The sequence below is a fragment of the Triticum aestivum genome, chromosome 3B, assembly GCF_018294505.1.
Source record: "Triticum aestivum cultivar Chinese Spring chromosome 3B, IWGSC CS RefSeq v2.1, whole genome shotgun sequence".
Lineage (NCBI taxonomy): Eukaryota > Viridiplantae > Streptophyta > Magnoliopsida > Poales > Poaceae > Triticum > Triticum aestivum.
Window position 1 is genome coordinate 756,416,309 of NC_057801.1, and position 23,412 is coordinate 756,439,720.

At 45.6% G+C, this 23,412-nt stretch overlaps 1 protein-coding gene across 1 annotated transcript; it reads left to right on the forward strand.

Moving 5' to 3' along the window:
- The first annotated feature begins 16,250 nt into the window (after nt 1–16,250).
- On the forward strand, nt 16,251–19,998 carry LOC123066370 (UPF0481 protein At3g47200). Its single transcript, XM_044489463.1, has 2 exons — nt 16,251–16,564; nt 18,635–19,998. Exon 2 carries the CDS (start codon nt 18,722–18,724, stop codon nt 19,823–19,825), a length of 1,104 nt encoding a protein of 367 aa, XP_044345398.1. The 5' UTR covers nt 16,251–16,564; nt 18,635–18,721; the 3' UTR covers nt 19,826–19,998.
- The last annotated feature ends 3,414 nt before the right edge of the window (nt 19,999–23,412 follow it).

Sequence of the window (23,412 nt, forward strand, 5' to 3'; positions counted from 1 at the left end):
CCAAGGGCTCTGTTTTGATCTCATTGGATATTCTGACTCTGACTATGCTGGTGATCGTGTGGACCGCAAGTCAACTTCTGGCACTTGTCATTTCCTCAGACGATCTTTGGTCTGTTGGTCCTCGAAGAAACAGAACTGCGTATCACTGTCTACTGCGGAAGCTGAATACATTGCTGCTGGCTCTTTCTGTGTTCAACTGCTTTGGATGAAGCAAACGCTCAAGGACTATGGCGTCAACGTGAAGAATGTGCCTCTCCTCTGCGACAATGAGAGTGCCATCAAGATTGCTCACAACCCAGTTCAGCACTCGAAGACAAAGCACATTCAGATTCGTCATCATTTTCTTCGTGATCATGTGTTGAAGGGCGACATCTCCATCGAGCACGTGAAGAATGAAGAACAGCTAGCTGATATCTTCACTAAGCCCTTGGATGAGAAGAGATTTAGCAAGTTGCGGTGTGAGCTAAATATCTTAGAATCTTCGAATGTTCTTTGAAAAGGACACACATCCTAACACTTATGCAAAATTGATGACTTAGATGTGCAACACATGAAGAAACATTTTTCTTCAATCAATGAAGAATAACACTCTAAGTGTGAAGAAATTAATGAAGAATTTGATTCTCAGAGCCCTACGACAATTGTACGCGGTGTCTGAAATCATCATTCTCATACGGTGGGTCACGCCACCACAAAAAGTTGAAAATCTTCAATTTGATTTTTTCCTCAGTTTTTGAAATTCTTCAGTTTTTCAAATTCTTCGACTTTGCAAAATCTTCACTATTTCCTTCTTTTTTCTTCACTGGCTATATATGTATATGAGTTTACGTCCTCTACAGCATTCACTTATAGCTATTTCTTCAAGTTGTTTTTTCTGCTAAGTGAATGTGATCGGACCCTTCCCCCTCTATGCTATACTCAACCCAATCTATTCACAAATTCTTCATGTGCGTTCTACTTGAAACTCGTTCAAAATCTTCACTGTGTCCTTGTCAGCTGAAGAAATTGTGAACGAAACTTTAAAACAAATCTTATCCAAATTTTCGGTTTTGCCGCTCAAACTGTTCCGCATCCCACGATGCATTATTCTATTCACCCACGATCGTACACTATCTCCACTACACAGTACGTGGGTGACACATGTCGTGAGAAGGAGAATGGTCAGGAGCACGTTCGTCCTAAATCTTCGGGCGAACAGTTTTTCACTGCCTCTATAAATACCCCTGTCTCCTTCCTCACTTCATTTACTCCGCTCGACCTCTGTCTCCCGCTCGAGCTCCTCAAACCCTAGCGCCGCCGCTACTCCATCATCGCCGGTGAGGAAGAGCTTCGCTGCCTCGACCTCGTCGCCGTCGTACTCACGCCGACCGCGGGAATCTTCACTCCGCCGCCGCCGTAGCTGTCTTCCTCCACCGAGTTAGAGCAAGGAAGATCTAACCTGACGAACTTCCCATCTGTTCTTCTCAGTTCGTCGTGTTCTTCACTTCGGGTAATTAAAAGTTACTTTTATTACTCGCTTTGATTCTCAAGCTTTCCTGAAAATCTTCAAAGGTGTTTATTCTTCAAATCTTCACACATACGAACACCACACACATCATATGATCTTGAACTGTTTCTCTAAGCAATCATTTTCTTCAAGATTCCCTAATTGTGTGGATCTTCGATCTGTACAACTCTGGAACCTAAGACAAGAACGCTTAGTGAAATTCCTCAAGGTTCATCTGGTCAAATTCCTCAAAACTTGTTCTTTTCGAAAAACCTTCTCAGAACGCATATGACCTCTCCGAATTCCTCGCACCTGTACTCTGTTCACAGGTACTCATGTCTGCTGCTGAATCACTAGGTTCTCATCAGCTTAACTCATTTGCAGCGTTCCTCGAAGAAAAACTGCATACTTCTTCAGAGAACTCAATTGTTCAAATTCCTCAACTGAAGAATATGGCAGACGGTAAGAAGCCGCAGAAAGGAGGAAAGAAACCTGAGGTTATGACTGCGTTTGAAATCCCTGAGGAAATTTATGCTGACTATTGCACACGTGATGAAGCAAAATTTGGCAAAGAAAACAAAAATCAGCGCAAGGTGCACATTCAGAAGATTGAACGGAGATGGGCAAGGGAATGGAGGGAATACAGATATGTGACTCCAAAGTACATGAAGAAATTCGCCCTCAATCCTCCATGCCCAAGAGCTCCATTGGCACCTGGCCAAGTAGCTGACCCCACAAGCATCAAACGTGGTGAGGACTTTCCTGAAGAATGGGCTAAGCGCCAAGCTAAATTGGCAAGACAAGCCAAGGAGGCTGTGAAGAAATTCAATGAGGATTCTGCCACTGCTACTGCTACTGAGGCCTCGGTCAAACCGAGGAAATCCATGCCAAAGAAGCCTGCTCGTAAACCAAGTGCTTCACCAACAGCGCCCTCACGGCCAAGTTCCTCAGCAGCGCCCTCACGGCAAATTCCTCACACTGCTACTGCTCCACCAAAGTCCTCAGCTCCTATGCATCTAACTACATGTCAAAGGACTACTGGTTTCTCGATTGCCTCTGGTGTTTTAGCAAGTTCCTCAGCTGCACCAAAGTCATCATCTGGCCCGACTCTGCTGAAGACCAAAGCAACAGCTGGACGAGGTCCTCGGCCAAGTCCAAAGAAGAAATAGGTCGCATTCCATGTGCCTTCTGATGATGAAGCTTCTGATGATGAACTTGCAGAAATCATCAGAGACAGACAGGTGAAGGCCGCTAGAGACAAAGGCACATCTGTGCCACTGCTGTTGGATCCGAGGAAAATCCTCGATTATATTGATCTCTGGCACAAGGATCCAAACACCCCAATGCCTGATTTTCATCTGACCGCTGGACAAAGTCATATATTGACCCATTTCATCACTGAAGAGAAATGGAAGTTTGAAAAGGCAAGAGAGATTAAGAAAGCCCAATACAGAAAGGAGAAGCTCCTGAAGAAAAACGTTGTCAGAATGACACCTGGGGAACTTCTCCAGGCTCAGTCTGAAATTCAAGCCCTCAGCAATGACTTTGATGCCTACTATGCTGATTGGCAAGGAGCCAAAGTCAGATTCGTCAACTTGACGAAGAAATTCACCAATGTTGCTGCTCCAACGCAACATGAAATTCCTCAGGCTGAAGTCTCAGCTCAGCCGACTGAAGAACATGCCAGCACCGCTGATGAAGTTCAGGCTGCTGATGAAAATGCTAGTTCCAGGGCTGATGATCCCATTCCAGCCGCTGAAGAAATTGCCAGGGCATCCACTAGTGGTGCGCCTGAAGAAATTGAAGAAGACAGGGCAACTGCATCAGTTGCGCCTGAAGAAAATCAACCAGATTCCTCAGCTCCATCTGCACCTACACCAACACCAATTCTTCCATCTGCCTTTGATGTGAAGAAGACCAAGGCTGCAGAGCGAGCTGCAGTGAAGAAAAGGAAGGCATCAGCTGTGTCAAGTTCTTCGGCTGCGAAGAAAATGAAGTCAATGACCAGCTCACTCGAAAATCCAATTGATGTTGTTCCGATTTCCTCCATGCCATCAAAGGATCTTGTTCCTTTTGGAGAAGACTATGAGATCCCAATCGGATCTGATGAAGAACATCATTCTGCTGCTTCGTCAGAGCAGATTGATGAAGAAATTGAAGTGGACGCAATCCCTTCAACGCCAGTCATTTCCTCACCTATGCCTCAGTTCACAGCTGAAGAGGCTGGTGTTGAGGAAATTGAAGATGAAGATGTGGATATAGGGTGCACCACACCTGTGATGAATGATGACTTTTGGGAAAGTCAGCATCCCAATACTCCTCTCTTCACCCCAATCCAACAGATTCCTCAGTCCCCTGCACCAACAGTTCAAATGGGCTCTGAAGAAACTCAACCCACTCTCTCTGTGCATGAAGAAATTCCAGCCACTAGTGCTGATGAACCTGCTGCTGCTGATCCTCGGACTGCACCTGTTGAGGAACAAGAAATTCCTCAGCCTGAAGAACCTGAGCTCGCGATTCCTGAGGTGGTGATGCAACTCACTGACACCCCTCTGCCAAAGCAAAAGAATCCGTTCTCAAGCAAACAGAAGTTTAAGGCTGAAGATTTCTTTGCCGAGCATGTATTCTTCACTGATTATAATCCATATGATTCTGCTCGCATAAGGAAGAGGCGTTTCTGGACTGCCAGCCAAGCCAATTTCTATTCCTCAGTGCTCTTCAACAAAGACAAAGTCTTCGATCATGCACATATTCCTCATGTGGACATGGAGTCTCTGCCCGGCTTTGAGCCAGTCCTCAGTGTTCTTCACGATGCAGGACTTCTGAATTTCTGCATTGATATCTGTGACTGGAATGAAGAACTCATTCTTCAATTCTATGCAACTCTGCACATCACCGGAGACGCTGAAGACGTGAACTCCTGGGTATTAGACTGGATGTCTGAAAATACTCACTACAAGGCACCAGCAACTGAATTGCTTCGTGCTCTACCACTCAGTCCTCCACTTGATGATGCTCGTTGTATCTACAACGAACCAGAACTTTCAAATCACTATATGCAAGTGCTGATGAAGCCTTTGAAGCCAAGGCAGGCCCCACGAACCAAATTCCTCGTCAAGGAATTACTGTATGTACCTCGGACTGCCTATCGAATTCTGACGAAGATAATGAGTCCCATCAAAGGCCACGACTCAAATGATGAAGAAGTCGTTGGCATCATGAAGAATATGCTTTTCAACATCATTCATGGTGTTCCAGTCAACTTCCATGATTTCTTCATGAGGACTCTGGCCAATATTGCTATGTCACCATTCGAGCTGAAGCCCTATGCTCCTTGGATTATGAGATTCATCAGGGCAAGATCTTCACTGAATTACAAAGCTGACACTTTGAACCACGGTAGCTACTTGCCTCCCATTGAAGTCCTCAAACGGACAGTTTCATCAGCTGATGATAAAGGCAAGGCCGCTGCTGTGATCGATGAAGGCATTCGTCCATTGGATGGTCAATTTCGCAAGGCTGCATCTTACTCTACCAATGACGATTCTGCCACACATGACTCTGCCGCAAATACCTCAGCCAAGCAAAATCCTCAAGCCACAGCACCCAGGGTGATGACTGACCGTGAGTTACTCCTCAGTCTTCATCAGAAGGTTGATCGCAATCATAAATGGGTCAAGCGTCAGTTTGGTTCAATTCTTCACAACATGACCTCAACACACAATGCAGTGAAGAAAAACCAATACTACCTCCATGAAACCTTCAACCGTACCTGGGCTGTTCTCTCTCATGTCTACAGCGCTGCAGATCTGAAGAATATGGGTCTCAAGGAAGAATTTGACTGGTCTGCACCTCCACCGAAGAAATTCAAGAAGGTCAAAGTTCCTTCCTTGGTGGCCAGCTCTTATTCTTCATCGCGTGACACTGATGAGTATGAAGATTTGGACGACACTGCGGCAGGCCCTGCTACAACAAACAACCCCGACAACGCTGGCGCTCCTCCATCGACTTGAAATTCTTCAGGGGCGTTAGTCCTCAGTTTCAATCCTTTTGGTCATTTGATGACAAAGGGGGAGAAATCTGAGTTAGTCTTCAAGCGGGTCTATATTAAGGGCATTTTTTAAGTTACAACTCTCGTTCTTCTGAAACTTTTATTTGGATCGAGTTGTAATCTTAAACCCGATGGTGCGCTGATACTTTTGTTGCATTATGCTCTGCATGCTTATTTCCTCGTTAATGACATTGCACGCATGCTGAATCTCATCAGGCACCATATTTCATCATGCATTTCAAATTCTTCATATTATATATCAAATGCGTGTATGAATTACAAGATATAGGGGGAGATCTCCATGATTCAACTCTTCAAATGTGCATTGCCTCAAAAGCAAATTCCTCACTATGCACATCTTCAGGGGGAGTTCTACTATATCTTGTAATCAAATTCCTCAATATCAGTGTATACACTTCATATGTTTATCCCCGTTGAAAACTTAACCTATGTTGTCATCAATCACCAAAAAGGGGGAGATTGTAAGTGCATCTAGTGCCCCTTAGTGATTTTGGTGTATTGAAGACTTATAGGTTAAGGGACTAATGCGTTTGTGAGTGTACACAGGTCTATAAGTCTATGAGGAGTTTGATATTTACAGAGAAAGTCGACCCCTAAAAATGAAGTTCTTCAACTGAAGACTTTGATATTCTGAAGACTTTCTGAAGACTTTGAAAGTGAAGAAATTGGTGTGACCTTGAAGACTTGGTATTCATTTGTGGAACATGAAGCGTGAAGACTTTTGTTTTCGTAGTTTCATTTTCTCCTTCTTGAGTCATAGGAAACACCGTACTGTTAAAGGGGGTCGAGGAAATACTAAGGAAAAATTTCCATGTGATGCTCAACTCAAAATCCTACACCTACCAATCCCTTCGAGTGAAGCCTTTGGAAATCTCATACAGTTCAGTCACTTTCTTCAGTGACAGAGACGAAGTTCTTCTGGTCACTGATGAATTTGTTCTGACTGAGGAGTTAGGAATTCGTCAGTGCGAATTACCTACACAGTGAGGAACATGATAGCCCTGAGGAATTTGAGAGTCAAATTTCCGACCGTTGCTGTGCTGCGCGCCAGCTGTCCCAAAATATCTTATCCACCTAACGGTCATATCATTGAGGGCATTTATGTCTTATCATGTCGGGCTGCTCCCTAGGCTATAAATAGCCGCCCCCTACAACCACTAGCTGGTTGGCTGCTCCGAGAGAACTTGACACTTGTCATTTGAGAGCAACCCATCCTTCGAGGACTTTGAGCGAAAATCATCAAGTGAGGAAAACCCAAAACCAAACCCCTACAAACCCAAAGTGATTGAGCATCACTGAAAAAATTGATCCTGCATGGATCCGACGCTTGTTACCTTTGAAGACTGTGCTTCTTCCAGACGGTTAGGCGTCAAGGTCTAGAGCATCCAAGAGAAATTGTGGATCGCCGAGTGACCGAGTCTGTGAAGGTTTGGAAGTCGCCTGAAGACTTACCACGAGTGATTGGACGGGATCTGTGCGATCTTAGTTCAAGGAGAATACGGTGAGGACTGGGTGTCCTGAGCTGCGTGCTCAGCGACTGGGTGTCCGGGACTGTGTGTCCTCGAGTTTAAATACTCAGCGGCTCCAACCAGACATACAACTGAGACAGCAGTTGGAACTGGTCTACCAAATCATTGTCTTCACCAACCTACTGGTTCTATTTCCTCAACCCTTTTATTTCCTCATTACTGTGTTGAGTGTTTGTTCATATCTGTGTTTCAAGACTTTGACTGAAGACTTTCTCAATTTCCTCAGTTCAATTTCTTCAGTCTGTTTGTCTTCATCTTGTGTTATCCTGTGATTACGCTTTCTGTACTCTGTGCTTGTCTTCATTTCATCATGATGACCATGCTTGTATTCTGTTATGCTTACTTCTGAGTACTTATTCCGCTGCTAATAGTTCTTCGTTAAGGAATTTCCTCACCAGCAAATTCCTGAGTGAAGAATTCATAAAAATCGCCTATTCACCCCCCCTCTAATCGACATAACGCACTTTCACCTCCATGCTCTCCGCCATTCGATCACGATCGCGTGGCCGAAAACCGCTCCTCATTTGGACTCTCCTAGCTCCCTCTACCTATATATTAGTCCCCTCCCCCGAATTCGCGGATGAACCCTAGCCATTTTCTTCCTCGCGCCGCCGGACATGTCCGCCCGTGCCGGACATGTCCACCGGACACCTCAGGCCGACCAATCGCACCGCGACATGTCGCCTCCGCCGCCGTCTCCTCCAACCCACAGCCGCCACGTCATCGCCCCGGCCTCCCGCGCCGCGCCAGGCCCTGCGGGCCCAGATCCGGCCCGCCAGGCCCGGCCGCCGCCGCCGGCGCGCCTTCGGTCTCCGCCGCCGGTGCCGCCCTTCCGCTGCCCGGCCTCCTCCGCGCCGTCCCTCCGCCGCCGGCGCCCGGCCGCCCCGACCGGTGCGCCACCTCTCCGCCCGCCGGCCACCTTCGCACGCCTGTCGCCGGACGACGTCGCGCCAGCGCCGCCTCCCCGTGTGCCGCCGAGGTTCGCCGGCCCCGTCGCCCAGCGCCTAGCCGCGCCGCCCTTCTCCGGCGACCGCGCGCGCCGCCGTCGTGCGGGATCGGGAGGAGCCCGATCCGCACCTCCCGCCCGGGCCCAGATCCAGGCCCAGCTGGCCCATCTTCCTCGGCCCGCCTGGCCTCCCTTGCGAACTGGGCCGAAGCCCGTGGGTGAGCAGCCCCCTATCCTTCGCCCGTGCGATGCTTAACTATATGACGTTCATCTGTTTTCTCCTGAATTTGACTAAGTCCCTGTTATGTTAACATTACCATGCCATGTTCATCGCATCGTATCTCTGCATCCGTCGCTCCATTTTGTGCGTGTAATATGTCAAATTGTTCGTCTCAACGAGTATATCATTTCATTCCATTGCATCATATTCATTAGAGCTCATCTTGATGTCTGAATCATCGTTGTAAGAGTGCTTCATGATGTTGTCTGCTGTCTGTTAACAGAACATGCTCATTTGTCATTTTTGCCATGATTGATGTGTGCATCCTATGAGGTTGATGTCTACATGTGTTTTGATTTATGCTATGTCTTCTTTACAGAGTTGCTTACCATGTATTTTTGTGATCAATGTGGTGACTAGCACAATCATGCAAACTAGGCTTCGTGATATTGCTGATTTTAGTCCCTGTTCTGCTGTTATTGTGATGCCATGTAAACATGATGCTACAGAGAGATCCATGCATATTTTGAGATACTTCGGTAAGGATGTTTTGAACATATGGTTATGCTCTATCCATCCCTGCCCTTGGTTGCAATTATGGAGTAGTCTAGAATGTCATGTTCGTGCTCTACTTTTGCTCCAAAATGTTTCCTGGCAGATTGTTTACATGTTATTCAATTTTGCCAAGGTTGTTGTTAGTGATCCATGCACCCTATGAACTTGCTCTTGCCATGCTTAGCTTAATAAACATGCCTTCTTACTGTTGGTTGCCTTGCCATGCTATGTATTGCTCTGTGGTGAGTGGTACAATCTCACCAACATGCCTTCATAATTCTGTTTCTGCCATGTTTGAATCTGTAATATAACTTGCCATGTTTACACGAGTGCCATCATATTTTCTGATCCTTTTTAGCTCATTGTCAGTAAGGGACTCTTGTTCTATGCATTTAGTAGTATCATGGCATGCCTTTGTTTGCCATGATAAGTTCCTGTAACATGTTGTTTGATAGCTCTGAACATTGCAACCTGATGTTATTTTCTGCAAAGTCTGAATGGATATTATTTGCAATCTTGTCATGTGTGTTTGAGCATGTTCTAGTAGTTTCTGGAGATAGCTCAGTGTTCATGTTTTGATATGCTTTACCTGTACATCATGCCCATGCCTTTTGTTTTCATGTTGGGGTGCTGTAGCATATTGTTTTGATGCTTGCAATATGCCTAGTTGCTGTTTTGGACAGCTTGTCCTTTAAACTTGTTTCATGTGTGTGTGTTGAACCGTTGCTCCGTTTTGAGTGTGCTCTATATGAAACTTGCTTAGAATTGCATGTAGCTTCATATTATCATGTTGCATCTTTGTTTTGAGGTGTTTGCTTGATGTTTGGGTGCATTTTGCATCAATGCCATGTTTAACTTGTTTTGCTCATATCTTCTAGGCCGTAGCTCCGAACTAAATGAACTTTACATGTAACTTGACTAGAATCTCGTGTAGATCATATTTATGCATCTTAACTTGCTGTTTAACAACTTGAACATAAGGCCTATTCAGATCTGGACCAACTTCGAAACTTGCATATGAGGACTTACCGGATTTGTTATATGTTGTTCCGGGCCTCATTTAAACTTGCCTTGAGGTGTTGTTCTTGTTTGCATCATCTTTTGCCATGAGTAGCTTCATGTAGCCTTGTCATGCATCATGCTTGTTGTGCATCATGCCTTGTTCATGTGTGGTGTGTTTACTATGTTGTGTGCTTCTTCTCGATAGTTCCCGTTTCGTTGCGATCGTGAGGATTCGTTCGTCTACGCTTGGTTCGGCTTCATCCGTTTATCTTCTTCATGGACTTCTTCTTCTTCCTTGCGGGATTTCAGGCAAGATGACCGCTACCCTGGATCTCACTACTATCATTGCTATGCTAGTTGCTTCGATTCATATCGCTTTGTTGTGCTACCTATCACCTGTTTATGAAGCCTCCCATTTTGCCATGAACCTCTAACCTTTGACACCTTTCCTATGCAAACCATTGTTTGGCCATGTTACCGCTTTTGCTCAGCCCCTCTTATAGCGTTGCTAGTTGCAGGTGAAGTTGAAGATTTCTCCATGGTGGACAGGATTTTGGTTGGGATATCACAATATCTCTTATATTATTAATGCATCTATATACTTGGTAAAGGGTGGAAGACTCGGCCTTATGCCTGGTGTTTTGTTCCACTCTTGCCGCCCTAGTTTCCGTCATACCGGTGTTATGTTCCCGGATTTTGCGTTCCTTACGCGGTTGGGTGATTTATGGGACCCCCTTGACAGTTCGCTTTGAATAAAACTCCTCCAGCAAGGCCCAACCTTGGTTTTACCATTTGCCTCACCACCACCTATACCCTTCCCTTGGGTCGGCCAACCCAAGGGTCATCTTTATTTTAGCCCCCCCCCCCCCCCGGGCCAGTGCTTGTCTAAGTGTTGGTCCGAACCGGGCAGACTGCGGGGCCACCTCGGGGCAACTCGAGGTCTGGTTTTACTCGTAGGCTGACCCATCCGGTGTGCCCTGAGAACGAGATATGTGCAGCTCCTATCGGGATTTGTCGGTGCATCGGGCGGCTTTGCTGGTCTTGTTTTACCATTGTCGAAATGACTTGTAAACCGGGATTCTGAGTCTCGGGTCTTCTTGGGAGAAGGTATATCCTTCGTTGATCGCGAGAGCTTATCATGGGCTAAGTTGGGACACCCCTGCAGGGTATAATCTTTCGAAAGCCGTGCCTGCGGTTATAGGCAGATGGGAATTTGTTAATGTCCGGTTGTAGATAACTTGACACCAGATCCGAATTAAAACGCATCAACCGCGTGTGTAGCCGTGACGGTCTCTTCTCGGCGGAGTCCGGGAAGTGAACACGGTTTCTGGGTTATGTTCGACGTAAGTAGGAGTTCAGGATCACTTCTTGATCATTACTAGTTGACGACCATTTCTTTTGCTCTCTCCTCGCTCTTATTTGCGTATGTTAGCCACCATATACGCTTAGTCGCTGCTGCAGCCTCACCACTTTACCCCTTCCTTTCCCTTTAAGCTTTGCTAGTCTTGATACCCATGGTAATGGGATTGCTGAGTCCTCGTGGCTCACAGATTACTACAACAACAGTTGCAGGTACATGTTATGCGATGATCATGACGCGAGAGCGATGTTTGCTTGATTTGGAGTTCTTCTTCTGCTTCTTCTTTGATCAGGGGATAGGTTCCAGGTCGACAGCCTGGGCTAGCAGGGTGGATGTCGTTTGAGTTTCTGTTTGTGTTTCATCCGTAGTCGGATGATGCTCTTATGTATTGTGATGTTGTATTCGTGTGGCATTGTATGCCTTATGTATGTATCCCCATCTATTATGTAATGTTGATGTAATGATATCCACCTTGCAAAAGCATTTCAATATGCGGGTCTATCCTTGGTGGGACCTTCGAGTTCCTTTTGGATAGGGTCGCATATTGGGCGTGACAACCATCGTGTAGATGCATCTACTAGAACCATGAAATACCTAAAAGGTCCAGACAATGGTTGGATCGAACCACAAATATCGCCTTGAATTCGTTCAAGGAATTGTAGTGGTGCTGCTTGAATTTTAAGATATGAGGGTCTTAAAATGAGTTTCCCAGTAGCACATGCAGTGCACATAAAATCTGAAGATTGTGGGAATTTAGCTTCATTTAAGTCATGACCATTGGAATTGCAGATAATTTTCCTCATTATCCCTATACCAGGATGACCAAGGCGATCATGCCAAGTTTGGAATGCATTTACATTCTGAAAAATTACCTTATACGCAACATGCTCTACGGGTTTTATGTACGTGTAGTACAATCCTGATGATAAAGAGCGTTTTTTCTCAAATATATGTTTGCCATATCCATTGTCTTTGGTAAAGAGGAGATATTCCTCTTTGTTATCTTCATAAGTTTCAACGTGAAATCCATTTTTGCGGATATCTCTATAACCTATGAGGGTACGAGTTGAATCGGGATGCAATAAAGCATCCTCAATTACAATTTGTGTACCCATAGGGAGGGTAAATATGGCACGTCCTTTGCCAACAATTACCGCATCACGTCCAGCGATTGTTAAAATATCTCCATTCAATTTTGTAAGAGTTTGGAAATACTTTATTTCCCTAAGTATAGAGTTTGTGGTGCCACTGTCCACAAGGCACATTTCCTCCTCCATTGGATTGACTCCCGTAGAAATCTATATATTAAATGTGGAATTTTTAGTTTAATAAAAACACTTTATTGGATATATAGAATACATACAAATTTTATTGATATCAAAGTGCTGATACAATATATATATTGTGTTTTTACAATATAGAACGATGACAACAACAATAATAATATGTTTTTATTACAACAATCTGATGGATGTAAACAAATAAAATATCTAAATGGAGTCAATTGACTAGTCAAAGTCCCCGAACATGTCGGCGGCGTATTCGGTCATCATATTCTCCGTGTCCATGGAGTCCTGCGATCGATGGAATTCCTTGTTGTTACTTGGTGCTCCTTGAACATCTTGCGAACAACCAGCTTCCTTGTTGTTATCAGGTTGAAGATTGAAGTGAGCTTCATATCTTGCTCCTTGGGCAGGTCTGTTACGTCCCATGGATTGCAGGTAGAGGTTTACCAGATGTCTTGGGGTGCGTCATTTTTTGGTGACATGCTTGTAGCATCCACATTTCTGGCAAAGTTTAGTTTTATCAAACTTATTCTTTGTTATGCCCTTCCCCTTGTCTAAATTTTGTGGCTTGTTCTTCTTGTTGTGGTTGCTCTTATCCTTAAAGTTCTTGTTTTGGCCTTTGAAAGAACCATTGAACTTGGTGTTTTTCTGAAAATTTGCATGTACTTCAGGCAGAGGAGCGGCCCCAACTAGGCGTTGATTACTATTCTTTAGCAGAAGTTCATCGTGTTTCTCAGCCTGGAGGAGCACATGTATAAGTTCAGAGTAAATTGTATAATTGCGGGCACGATATTGTTGCTGTAGGATCCTGTCAGCCGGGAGCATAGTGGATAGAGTCTTTTCTATCTTAAGTGCTTCTGTAGGCTCCTTCTCGCAAAACCGCCACTTTGAACAAATTTTATGAACCTCATGATTATAAGCTCCGATCGATTTGAAATCTTGGAGTCTTAAATAGGTCCATTCATGACTCGCTTTAGGAAGTATAACTGCCTTTTGCTGTTCATATCTAGTCTTAAGCGATTGCCACATATTGCTTGGAGATTCCTCCATCAAATATTTAGATTTTAGATCTGGATGGATATGGTGCCTTATTATGTATAACGCAGCATATTGTTGCTGCTCGATTAATTGTGCAATTCCCTCTTGGGGAGGGTCTGCGGGAGGTATGAGTGCAGCTGCAATTCCACGAGATGAAAGACTGATTTTAACATCCATAGCCCATGTAGGATAGTTGTGTCCGTCGAGCGCAAGCTCTTCAAATTCTTTGACGGTCATTTTGTCCTACAAGATTGAGAACCAAATATTTGATCAATTTACTTGTATGTAAATTAAAATCATCATGGCCATGTTGTAATAAATTTTGCAATTGTTGTGAATTTAAGTAAAGACTTGAACTTTATTTAGTATATATATATATATATATATATATATATATATATATATATATTTGCCTATTAATTCTACTCGAATTAAGTCTACTTTGTGCTACATAGACATTTTTTTGGACTTAATTGATGGAAAATTAGTATTTGAGTTAAAAAAAGATTTTTTCAATTGCAAAATAATATTATTGTACCATTTGTACATGTTATAGGGATTGCGAATTGCAAACACATTGAACATATAATGATTTATAGACATAATATGGTCTAAACATCAATACACAATTTAATTGAGTACAATATATAATCACACCGAGATTCAAGGTCTAAAACATGACAAGTACTTAATTACAGCACTAATAGTTGAACCTATCTGCGAATTCCCAAATTTACGGGGCTAAAACATGACAAGCACTAAATTAGTACTAGTAGTTGGACTAATGCACGAAATTCCGATAATATTAGGATTTTTCTGCAATCTAGCCTATCACCCGCTGGGTTTTTTTTTCTTTCTTGTTGGTCGTTGCAACATGGGCCACAACCCACGAGGCCTTTCGGCCCAGGCCCATGGCGGCGCCGCTGAAGGAGCTGATAAGGGGGACTGGGAGGTGGGGCGGTTGGGGTCAATTCCCCCCATTCCAACCGCCACCCCCACGGGATCCTGCCGGCCGCCGCCGATGGCGCCCAGCACCGACGATCTTCATGAGGAGGACGCCCCCCCCCCCCCCCCCCCCCCGCCCCGCAGCATAGCCGGGGAGGTGGAGGCCTGCAGGGGCCCAGGAGCCGGAGCGGAGGCCGAGGCGGTGCTGCTCCAGCGCCGCCGTGAAATGGTGAAGGATCCGGCGAGTCGTCGGTGGAGGCGTTCGCGGGCTTGCCGGGGGTGGAGGCGGTGGAGATGCTTGGGCCGTGGAAGACGATGCTGCATCCTCGATCTTCATGCCGGTGGCAGTGTTGAGGTCGGGGATGGTGGCGCCGGGTTCGTCGGTCTCCGCCGGCGTGGTTGGCTCCTGCTTCACAACGGAGTTGAGCCACTGCTCCTCCTCTTCGTTCGGCGTCACCTCCCACTCCATCATGGCGTGCACAGGGCCATAGCCTGGAGGGGCGAAGTGCTCCTTGTCTTCGTCGGCGGGCGTCGGCGTTGGGAGGTCCGGGTAGGCGAGTGGCTCGTCGATGACCTCCGGTTCCGATGGTGGAGAGGCCGGCGGTGGAGGGCACGGCCCGTACCCGTGCACGGGGCAGAAATCGCGGGCAGGGCAAGGGCCGTATATGTGCACCGGACAGAAGGCCACGCCTGCGTCCATGCCATTGCCGAAGAAGATCCCTGGCGGTGGCGGGGCCTGAGCAGCGTCGAAGAACTCCTCCTCGCCCAGGAACGGGGCTGCAGCCTCGGCGGGAGCCCAGTCCATTGGCGGAGCGACGAAGGCCGGCATCGGAGGTGCCTGGTAGGCATGGTGGACGGCCGCGGGCGGGTTGCTTGGTCCTGCCTGATCTGCCGCGGCAGGGTCAGGGTAATCCTGACCACCACGACGACCACGGCGGCCACGACGACCACGGCGGCCGTTGCCTGGGCCCCAAGGGTGATAAACTCTAGCCATTTGTCGTCTCGCAGATCGATGGATTTCTCGTCGGATGAAACGAACAAGTGCAGAGGCGATGTTGTGCAGGTTCATCCCTGCCATCTTACCTTCTCTCTCGTCCTGTTCGTGCTCTGTTGGTAGAGGCTAGCGTGGCTTGATAACGTGTAAGAATTCGAGAGAAAACTTGTGTTTATTGATTCTGGGCAAAGCCCTATTTATAGAAGGATTTGGGGCGCCTCCGAAGAGGCGTTTTGGACACACGTGACGACTCTTAGCGCTAATGACGTCGCTTTATTCTTAACGGGATTATCTCTGGCTCTTGATCACACAGGGGGCATTGACTGGGACAATCCCCTTCGTGCCAATCTGCCGGTAGTCCAACATCTATTGTGCACTGCTAGCCATAGGAAAAATTTGAAACTATTATGTACAAACGATGCATATGGTCATTTAATTTAGTATCATGTTCTAGAAGCTAGACATAATGATCATGTGGCAAGAAATTACGAATAATTAGAAATGGCTCCAAACGTGTGATACTTCTTTTGACATATCATTTATTTTTGGATGTGGAAACTTTTTTGTTTCCTATGGTGCAACTCTAAAATTATTCCGCACTCACTCTTGACAAACTATTGTTGCCCTTGCATTTTCGAGGGCCACCTCGCTAGTTTAGATAAAAAAGAAACAAATGTAATGCAGGATAATCGAAAGAAGACGACGCTAGTGGTCGAGTGATCCTATATTTATGGCGATCCGTACGAATGAGAACCGTGCATGTAGCTATATTAACCACCGTTTATTGGGCATTGCTAGCGATAGACATGCAATCGGCGGGAGGAGTAGACGGTTGCATGCAGGTTGGCTGGTTCCATGACAGAAAAATTTGCTCCTGATAATTTAGACGCGCCTTGGTCGCGTTACCTTGGATTCCCATCCGGAGAGGTCTGTCTATGACTATGGCTTTCGCAGTTCTTTCACTTGTGGCTTCCTCGCCCTCTCCCATTCTTTTCTCCTGCTCCATCAATTTTTCCAACGAAGCTCGACCGCCGAGTTGCAATGGCAGCCGGCTTGAATACCGTGGGAGAAAATCAGGCCAACTTGGATCTCAACTGATTGCTCTGGGGAGAATTCGGACTCCGCAAAAAGGTAATGAAAATTCCCCACCTATGTGTGCTCGACTGCTTGCTCAATTTTAATATAGGTCGTTTTCATTTCAGATTAATTAGGTCTTTCCGATAGCTTCAGATTGAATTCGAACGAGTGAGAAACAATAATTCACGCTCTCATGGATGATGCGGTATTTTCATATTTTACTCACAGATTAGGGCATTGTGGTTTTTTGGACAGTGAGAGGAATTGATATGTCATTGACGTAGCACATTGATTGATTAAAAGTATAACAAAACACCAAGTACTTTGTAGGGTTTTCATTGTTGCATGAAATGAATTTGATAAAAAAAAGAGGGGCTCTGTTAGAGCATCTCTAGCAGACCCCATATTCTGCGAAACTGTAAACAGGCTCAAAATCGCCGTGGCAGATCAGAAACTGCATCCAAAACCGTAAAATTTTAAAAACATGTTTCACGCGAGAAATTTAACGCAAAAGCTCGCTGGAGCATAGATCATTCTTTACATAGGGGCAGATGGTTCGTACACAGTATAGATATATTTACATAAAAGCTCGCCAGAGCTACCCTAGCACTAGACAAAATGAAGCTCACCGGACCTCGTGTGATAGCTGACCAGCGGCGGCGCCCAATCGGAGTCGCCTTCGGAGGTGAGGTCGATGAAGATCCGCTCCTGCTCAGCGGCCTCGTGGCGCCACTCCTCCTCCTTGTTCGCCAAACGCTAGGGCCGACGCGACTCCCTGCTCGTAGAACACGGTGTCGATCTCCTCGTTCCTCCGGTGGCATTACCGCTCCGCTTCCTCCTCACGCACACTGCGCGCTAGCAACGCGGGCAAAATGGCGTCCGCCTCCGCTGGGGGGAGGAAGTCCTCTAGCCCGACGACGCCACCGGTACGTCGCTCCGGCCCCGCCTCGGCCTCAGGCTCCGTCTTCACGGGGGGGGGGGGGGGGGGGGGGGGGGGGGCTCCTCTAGCTCCCTCTTCACCGGGGTGAGAGAGGAGCTCGAGTTGGACGCCCCGGAGGAGCTGCCAGTGCCGGAGAAGAGACACCCCCGCGCGCGGTCGTACTCCTCTGTCTCACGGTGGAGGAGCGATGGCGGCGGTGACGGCGGCGGATTGAAGGCGTGGGCAGAGGATCCGAGGCACCGGCGGTGAGGGATTGGGGATTTGCGCGGCGGCAAAGGCATACGGTTCGGGCCCATATCCAGCAGCCGACCCGCACATCTAATGGTCGAGGGGGCGCGTTTCCGGGCCACCGCAAAAGTTTTACGGGCCGGGCTGCGTTTACTGTGTCTATTCTGGCAGACAAAACGACCCAAACCCGTATAATCACCGGAATTTTGCAGTTCCGGCAATTATACGGGGTCTGCTAGAGATGCTCTTATATTGAGATGCTGAATTCGAGTACACCACACTTGTGCAAAGAGGTTCTGGTTTCGGCGCAGCCTCTTTGCATTGCAGTGTGCAAACGTAAGGCTTGTCTCTTATAATCCTTCCCTACTTTTATTCTTACTACCTATATTATTTAGTAATATTGCTCTAACTATGTTTCTTCATGCTAGCTATCGTCAATTAATGTCATGTTATTTGCTAGAATGACGGCTCAAGGTGAGATTAGTAGGGCAGAAACTCTGAACATCGATGAATTGGAGAATTTGATGGGAAGGAAGCTAACTTACTATCGATCAATCTACAAAGATCATGATCAGCGAAGAAAATTGTACATAATTTTTCAAGTTCCAAAATATATTAAACAAGTTGACAAGTTATCTTACGAACCAAAAGTGTTGTCCATTGGGCCTTATTACCATGGAAATTCTTCCCTGCAGTTTATGGAGAAAGTAAAATGGAACTGCTTAGATTATGTTCTTAAACTGAACTGTAGAAAAAAGTTGAAGGTCTATCTAACAGCGATGGAGAATCTGGAGAAGCAGGCAAGGAGCTGCTATTCTGAGGAAGTTCCTCTAGGAAGTGACATGTTCCTGCGAATGATGCTGCTTGATGGATGCTTTTTACTTGTTTATCTTGGTGGAACGGATGTCTTAGATTGGTGCGTTAATGAACATAATTTAACTGGTGGTAATTATCAGGGCAGAGAACCACTTCAATACACAATAGCACAACAGGAGGATATTACGGAGCATGCATCACATAAGGGAATAAGAAGCATTGAAAGTATGATATTGCTTGCTGGGATATCATCCAATTTATGTTCAACAGAAGGCGTGGAACTTGACCGTATTAGTACAGGCGAACAATGCAATGATCAGAAGGATCCTGACCAACCCAAATGTGACCCGATTTCTGATTGGCATCACTGCCATGCATTCCGTGACCTACTTCTTCTTGAGAACCAACTACCATTTTCCATTGTGAAGAGAATATATGGGTTACTTGTGGGAGAAGATGCTCCAGATCTGCTTACCGAGAAGATTGGTGAATATTTAGAACTTAATATTCAGAAGTACACAACAGTTGCTCGTAAATTTGATGGGCAAAAAGACTTCCACCACTTGCTCCAGTTGTATCATATGTACTTCCGACCTCAACAAAGGATTCAACCAGAGCAACATTTTCAAATTAGAAACAGATGGTTGCATCCTCTCACTACTTTGTGGCGCACATATCTCAACCGGAGTTATTTCGAAGACTTGTCTACCAATCAGCAGACAACTCATGTAAGTTCTTGTCAGACACTGAATCGGTGGCGACGAGCAGAACAATATCATGAAGCTGGAATTGAGTTTAAGAGCAAAGAGCACAACAAACACAACCCACCATCTCTTTTGGACATAACTTTTGACAAGGGTCAGGTGCAAATTCCATGCTTGCTTATTGATGAAAATACCATTTGCCTCTTCAGGAACTTGGTTGCACTTGAGCAAACATGCTCGCAGTTTGGAAATGATGTCACTGCCTATATCGCTTTTATTTCCCAGCTTGTTAGTACACCATGTGATGTTGCACTGCTTGCTCGCAAAGGAATAATCGTGCACCACTTGCGCACCGATGAAGAAGTGTCAACTCTTTTCAGTAGGCTGGGAAAGAATGTGGACTTTGATCAGAATGGTGCACACTATCTTAAATCGGTTTGCTGTATGATGGAAGATTATTATCAGAATCGCGTAAATAGATGGATGGCCTGGTTGTGGCATAACCATCTCAGGAATCCGTGGTTGGTCTTGGCAGTTGTAGCAGCAGCTCTTGTTCTTCTCTGCACGGTTATCCAATCATTGTTAGCCTTGCTTGCGTATTTGGATCAAACAACATATAACAGTTAGGTGCACACTGGTTTACCCAACCCATCAGAAGACAGTCTAATAGAAGGTTAATTGTTTCTGTGTTTTCTGCCAGCAGGTTCCACATTCTTTTTTGAAAAGGGGGAATACCCCTGGCCTTTGCATAAAAAAAAGGTTCCACATAATATGAGAACATTGGGTTGAACACCTGTGTACTCCTCTAGGCAGATTAAAACAATGATGCACATCCCGCCATTGGAAGCCATTTGTTAGTGCCACCATTTTAAGATGCCTTCTGGGAGTCCTAAACAAGTGGTAAGAGTCCAGGATAAAGAGATCGATTCCGTCCCCTTTGCTGGCCCTGTTTTTTTGCTTCTGTTTTTTTTATCTAGACCAGATCAAGCAATGAAGCAATTGATTGGACTCAAATGCCATCTTAATCCTCCTTGACTAAGCATCCCTCCTAATTTTAAGTTAGCGAGATTATTAATAGAGTACAAATGTAAACGTCCATGGGTGATTAAACCACTGAAAGATATCTTTCGACAAAGGATGGGTTTTATTGGCTTAAATTGGAGCATCGAGAGGATACAAACACAATGAGCACACACACAATCTCTGCATAGTTAGGATGCACATAACCAACACAAACGCACGAACACAAGAAACATGCCAACAATTAACAAAGTCATATAAGACCAAAGTTATGTGTAAACGATGAAAACAACAACAACAACAACAACAAAAAAGTGATCAGATTTGTGATTGGCAAACTATAGCAATGATCATAGCCGCACCAAGCATCTCATGACACCACACGGACGGCGAGGTTCTTCAACAACAACGCCTTTAGGAAGGGCCCACGCAAAAAAAGACGCCTTCAGGAAGGGAGCGGCGCTCAAATGCTTCCTTCACCGGATTGAACGACCCGAGGTCAGGATCTAGGTTTTCACCATAAGAACTAGTCCCGACAAGATATGGGGACTAGGTGGAGTTTAAAATTTAAAATAATTGGGATCAAGCATCTGTGGTGAAAGATGAGATTCTCATGCCTTATTTTGGAAGAACAAATCTGCACCATGTCATCATTTGAACATTCTACTCAATTATTATGTGTTGATCGCCGGCCGGGATGATCATCTTACTCCAATATGGGCTGCAAAATTATTTGCCTTTTAGGTATGTAGAGTTATGACTTCAAGTGGATGGTTAGTAGATTTCATACAATGAAGCTTTTAAAATTCGTTCAAACATCTCAGTGGATCGGCATAATGTATTTACTGTTCATTTTATGACTTATGTCTTTCAAATGAAAGTGAATCATTTCTTTGGTGTAATATTTCTTTGTTAGTACATTCATCCATTGTGGCATGATCAACTTTTTTGAGCAACTTCCTAGTGGGAACTTGCATTTTATACTGGCCAAATCAGATGTAGGTTTGTTAGCACTAGACAGTGCTATGTTGAAAACATGGTACCATATATCGAGAATGTTAACACCATTGCAACATTATGAACTTCTCTTAAACAACTTCACGGTGCAAAGTTCATTGGGTAAATTCATTAGTAGTTGGTGACTGGATCAATGCACATGTTGGCTTGAGTACATTGTAATAACAAGCCTTATGGTATCCATGTTCTATACCTCGTTTAACATATGTTCTCAGGTACTTCCCTTTAGCAATCTCAATGTATTAATGGTTTACTTTTGTAGCTGACACTGCGAAAACCTCATTATTTATTTAATCACTTGAACAAAGAAAATGTTTTCTTTTTTAAATTTCATTGAAGTGGTCTTACCAAATTTGCAAAGTTGAAACTAGCTCGAAATTATAATCATAGATTTCTATGATAACTATGATTTGTGGACAGATTTAGTGCACCTAAGGAGATATTATCAGAAATTTCTATGGATACTTATGTGCATTGTTTTACTTGGTGGAGTCATTGGTGTTGATTACTGAAGCTGTGGCGCAATGCCAAGCAACACAATGCTTGAAAAAGTTGTATAAGAAGTCGATGACATTCTATACAAATTTTGTTTCCATATTCTGCATATAGAAAGGACAATATCATCTTTTCAAGGAATGTGGAAACATAGTGAAAAATATCTTTGACGTCCACATATTTATTTATGTGTCGAGGATCGTCATACGACATATGCCTTATGTGATCTTGTTGTGGGTGTAAGTTATTGTTTTATTGTCATTACTTTGTATTCTAAACACTGCTCGGTCTTGGTCCTGACAACAACTTAGGGCATTTAAACATAAGTTCAACATAGTCTTGACAACCGAACATTAAACCTAAATTCAAATTTAAAGTACACTAGACTACTCATCAGCCATAGTGGAGGTCGAACCAATCTTTCCTTGGCAGGCCACCACCAGTGAGACATGGATCAGGCCCAGTGCCACTCCTCGACGTAGAAATCCTGCTCCTCCTCACTGCCTTCCTTGCCGCCCTTCTCGCCGTCTTGCACCTCATCGTCGGAGATGACGATGACCTCCCTGCCATTGTCGACGAATACCGGCCGCTCCACCTCCACAAGCTCGGGTTGCTTGCAGCGGAGGTCTGGCATGTACGCCACGTCGGCGGCCTCCGCCTCGAGGCGCTCCATCACCTCTCAGTCCTCCTGAGCCATCGCTGCACTCACCACATCCGGCACCGGCGGGACGAGGTGGACCGGTGCCATCCCAAATGGGAAGTTGAACCTCGCAGTGGAGCCGCGGAACCGGACTTGCCACTGGTCGTATTCCATCGTTGCGAGCTCCGCCGTGTGGAATGACCCAAGCCACTTCCTCATGTGGGTCTCCCGATCGGTGATCTCCGCCACCCTTGTCCCCCATGCGCGCTGCTAGACACCGATTTATGTCCTCTATGGCACCCGCGGCGGAGGGAGGTCCGGGAAGTCGGCGAACCGGGTGGGGGCCGACAGGTCGGGTGTGTGGCAGCGGCGGCTCGAGGATGTGCCTAGACGACAAACTGCGGGCATGGCGGCGCGGATCCGCGCTGCGGGTCGGCGATGGGGCCCTCCGGCCACCTTGTCCGTCCATTGGGGGGGGGAGGGGGCGGCGGGGAACGGCGGCAGGGAGGTGGGAGTGAGAGGGGAGGCAGAGAAGGGGAAGGAGAGTGGGATATTTTTTTTCTCAGCTGCCGAGCGGCAGAGTAAATATAGGGAGAACCTCGACAACTGAGAATAATTTTACACCTCTAACACTGATTGGGGATCGATTAGAAATGCCCTTACATGCTGAACCTGAGCATCAACGCGACTCTTGAAAAATGAAGAATTTGGTCTTACTGCGAGGAGCAGCAGCTCACCTAGCTGAATCATCGAATGTACTGCACTCATGAGGACAACACAAGAAAAATAAAGAACCTTCTATACCTAATTTAATAGTAAAGGGAGGTGCATTTCTTTAATTTTTTGATCCGTTCATCATCGAAAAGGAAAAATATATATTCAATGTGGTAGCAAATTTTGTGTGTCCGTCTGCTGAAAAAATTGTTTGTCTAGAATTTCGTACGTGGGTCACGTGCGCTGTGGCCTAGAGAAGCCAGCCCACTTATTTTCCTGCCCATGCAGCTGGGAAAACCCTATTTGCCGCACTATGCGGTAAATAGTT

Coding starts and splice junctions, on each gene's coding strand:
- LOC123066370 (XM_044489463.1), top strand. CDS start 18,722: ATGATATTGCTTGCTGGGATATCATCCAATTTATGTTCAACAGAAGGC.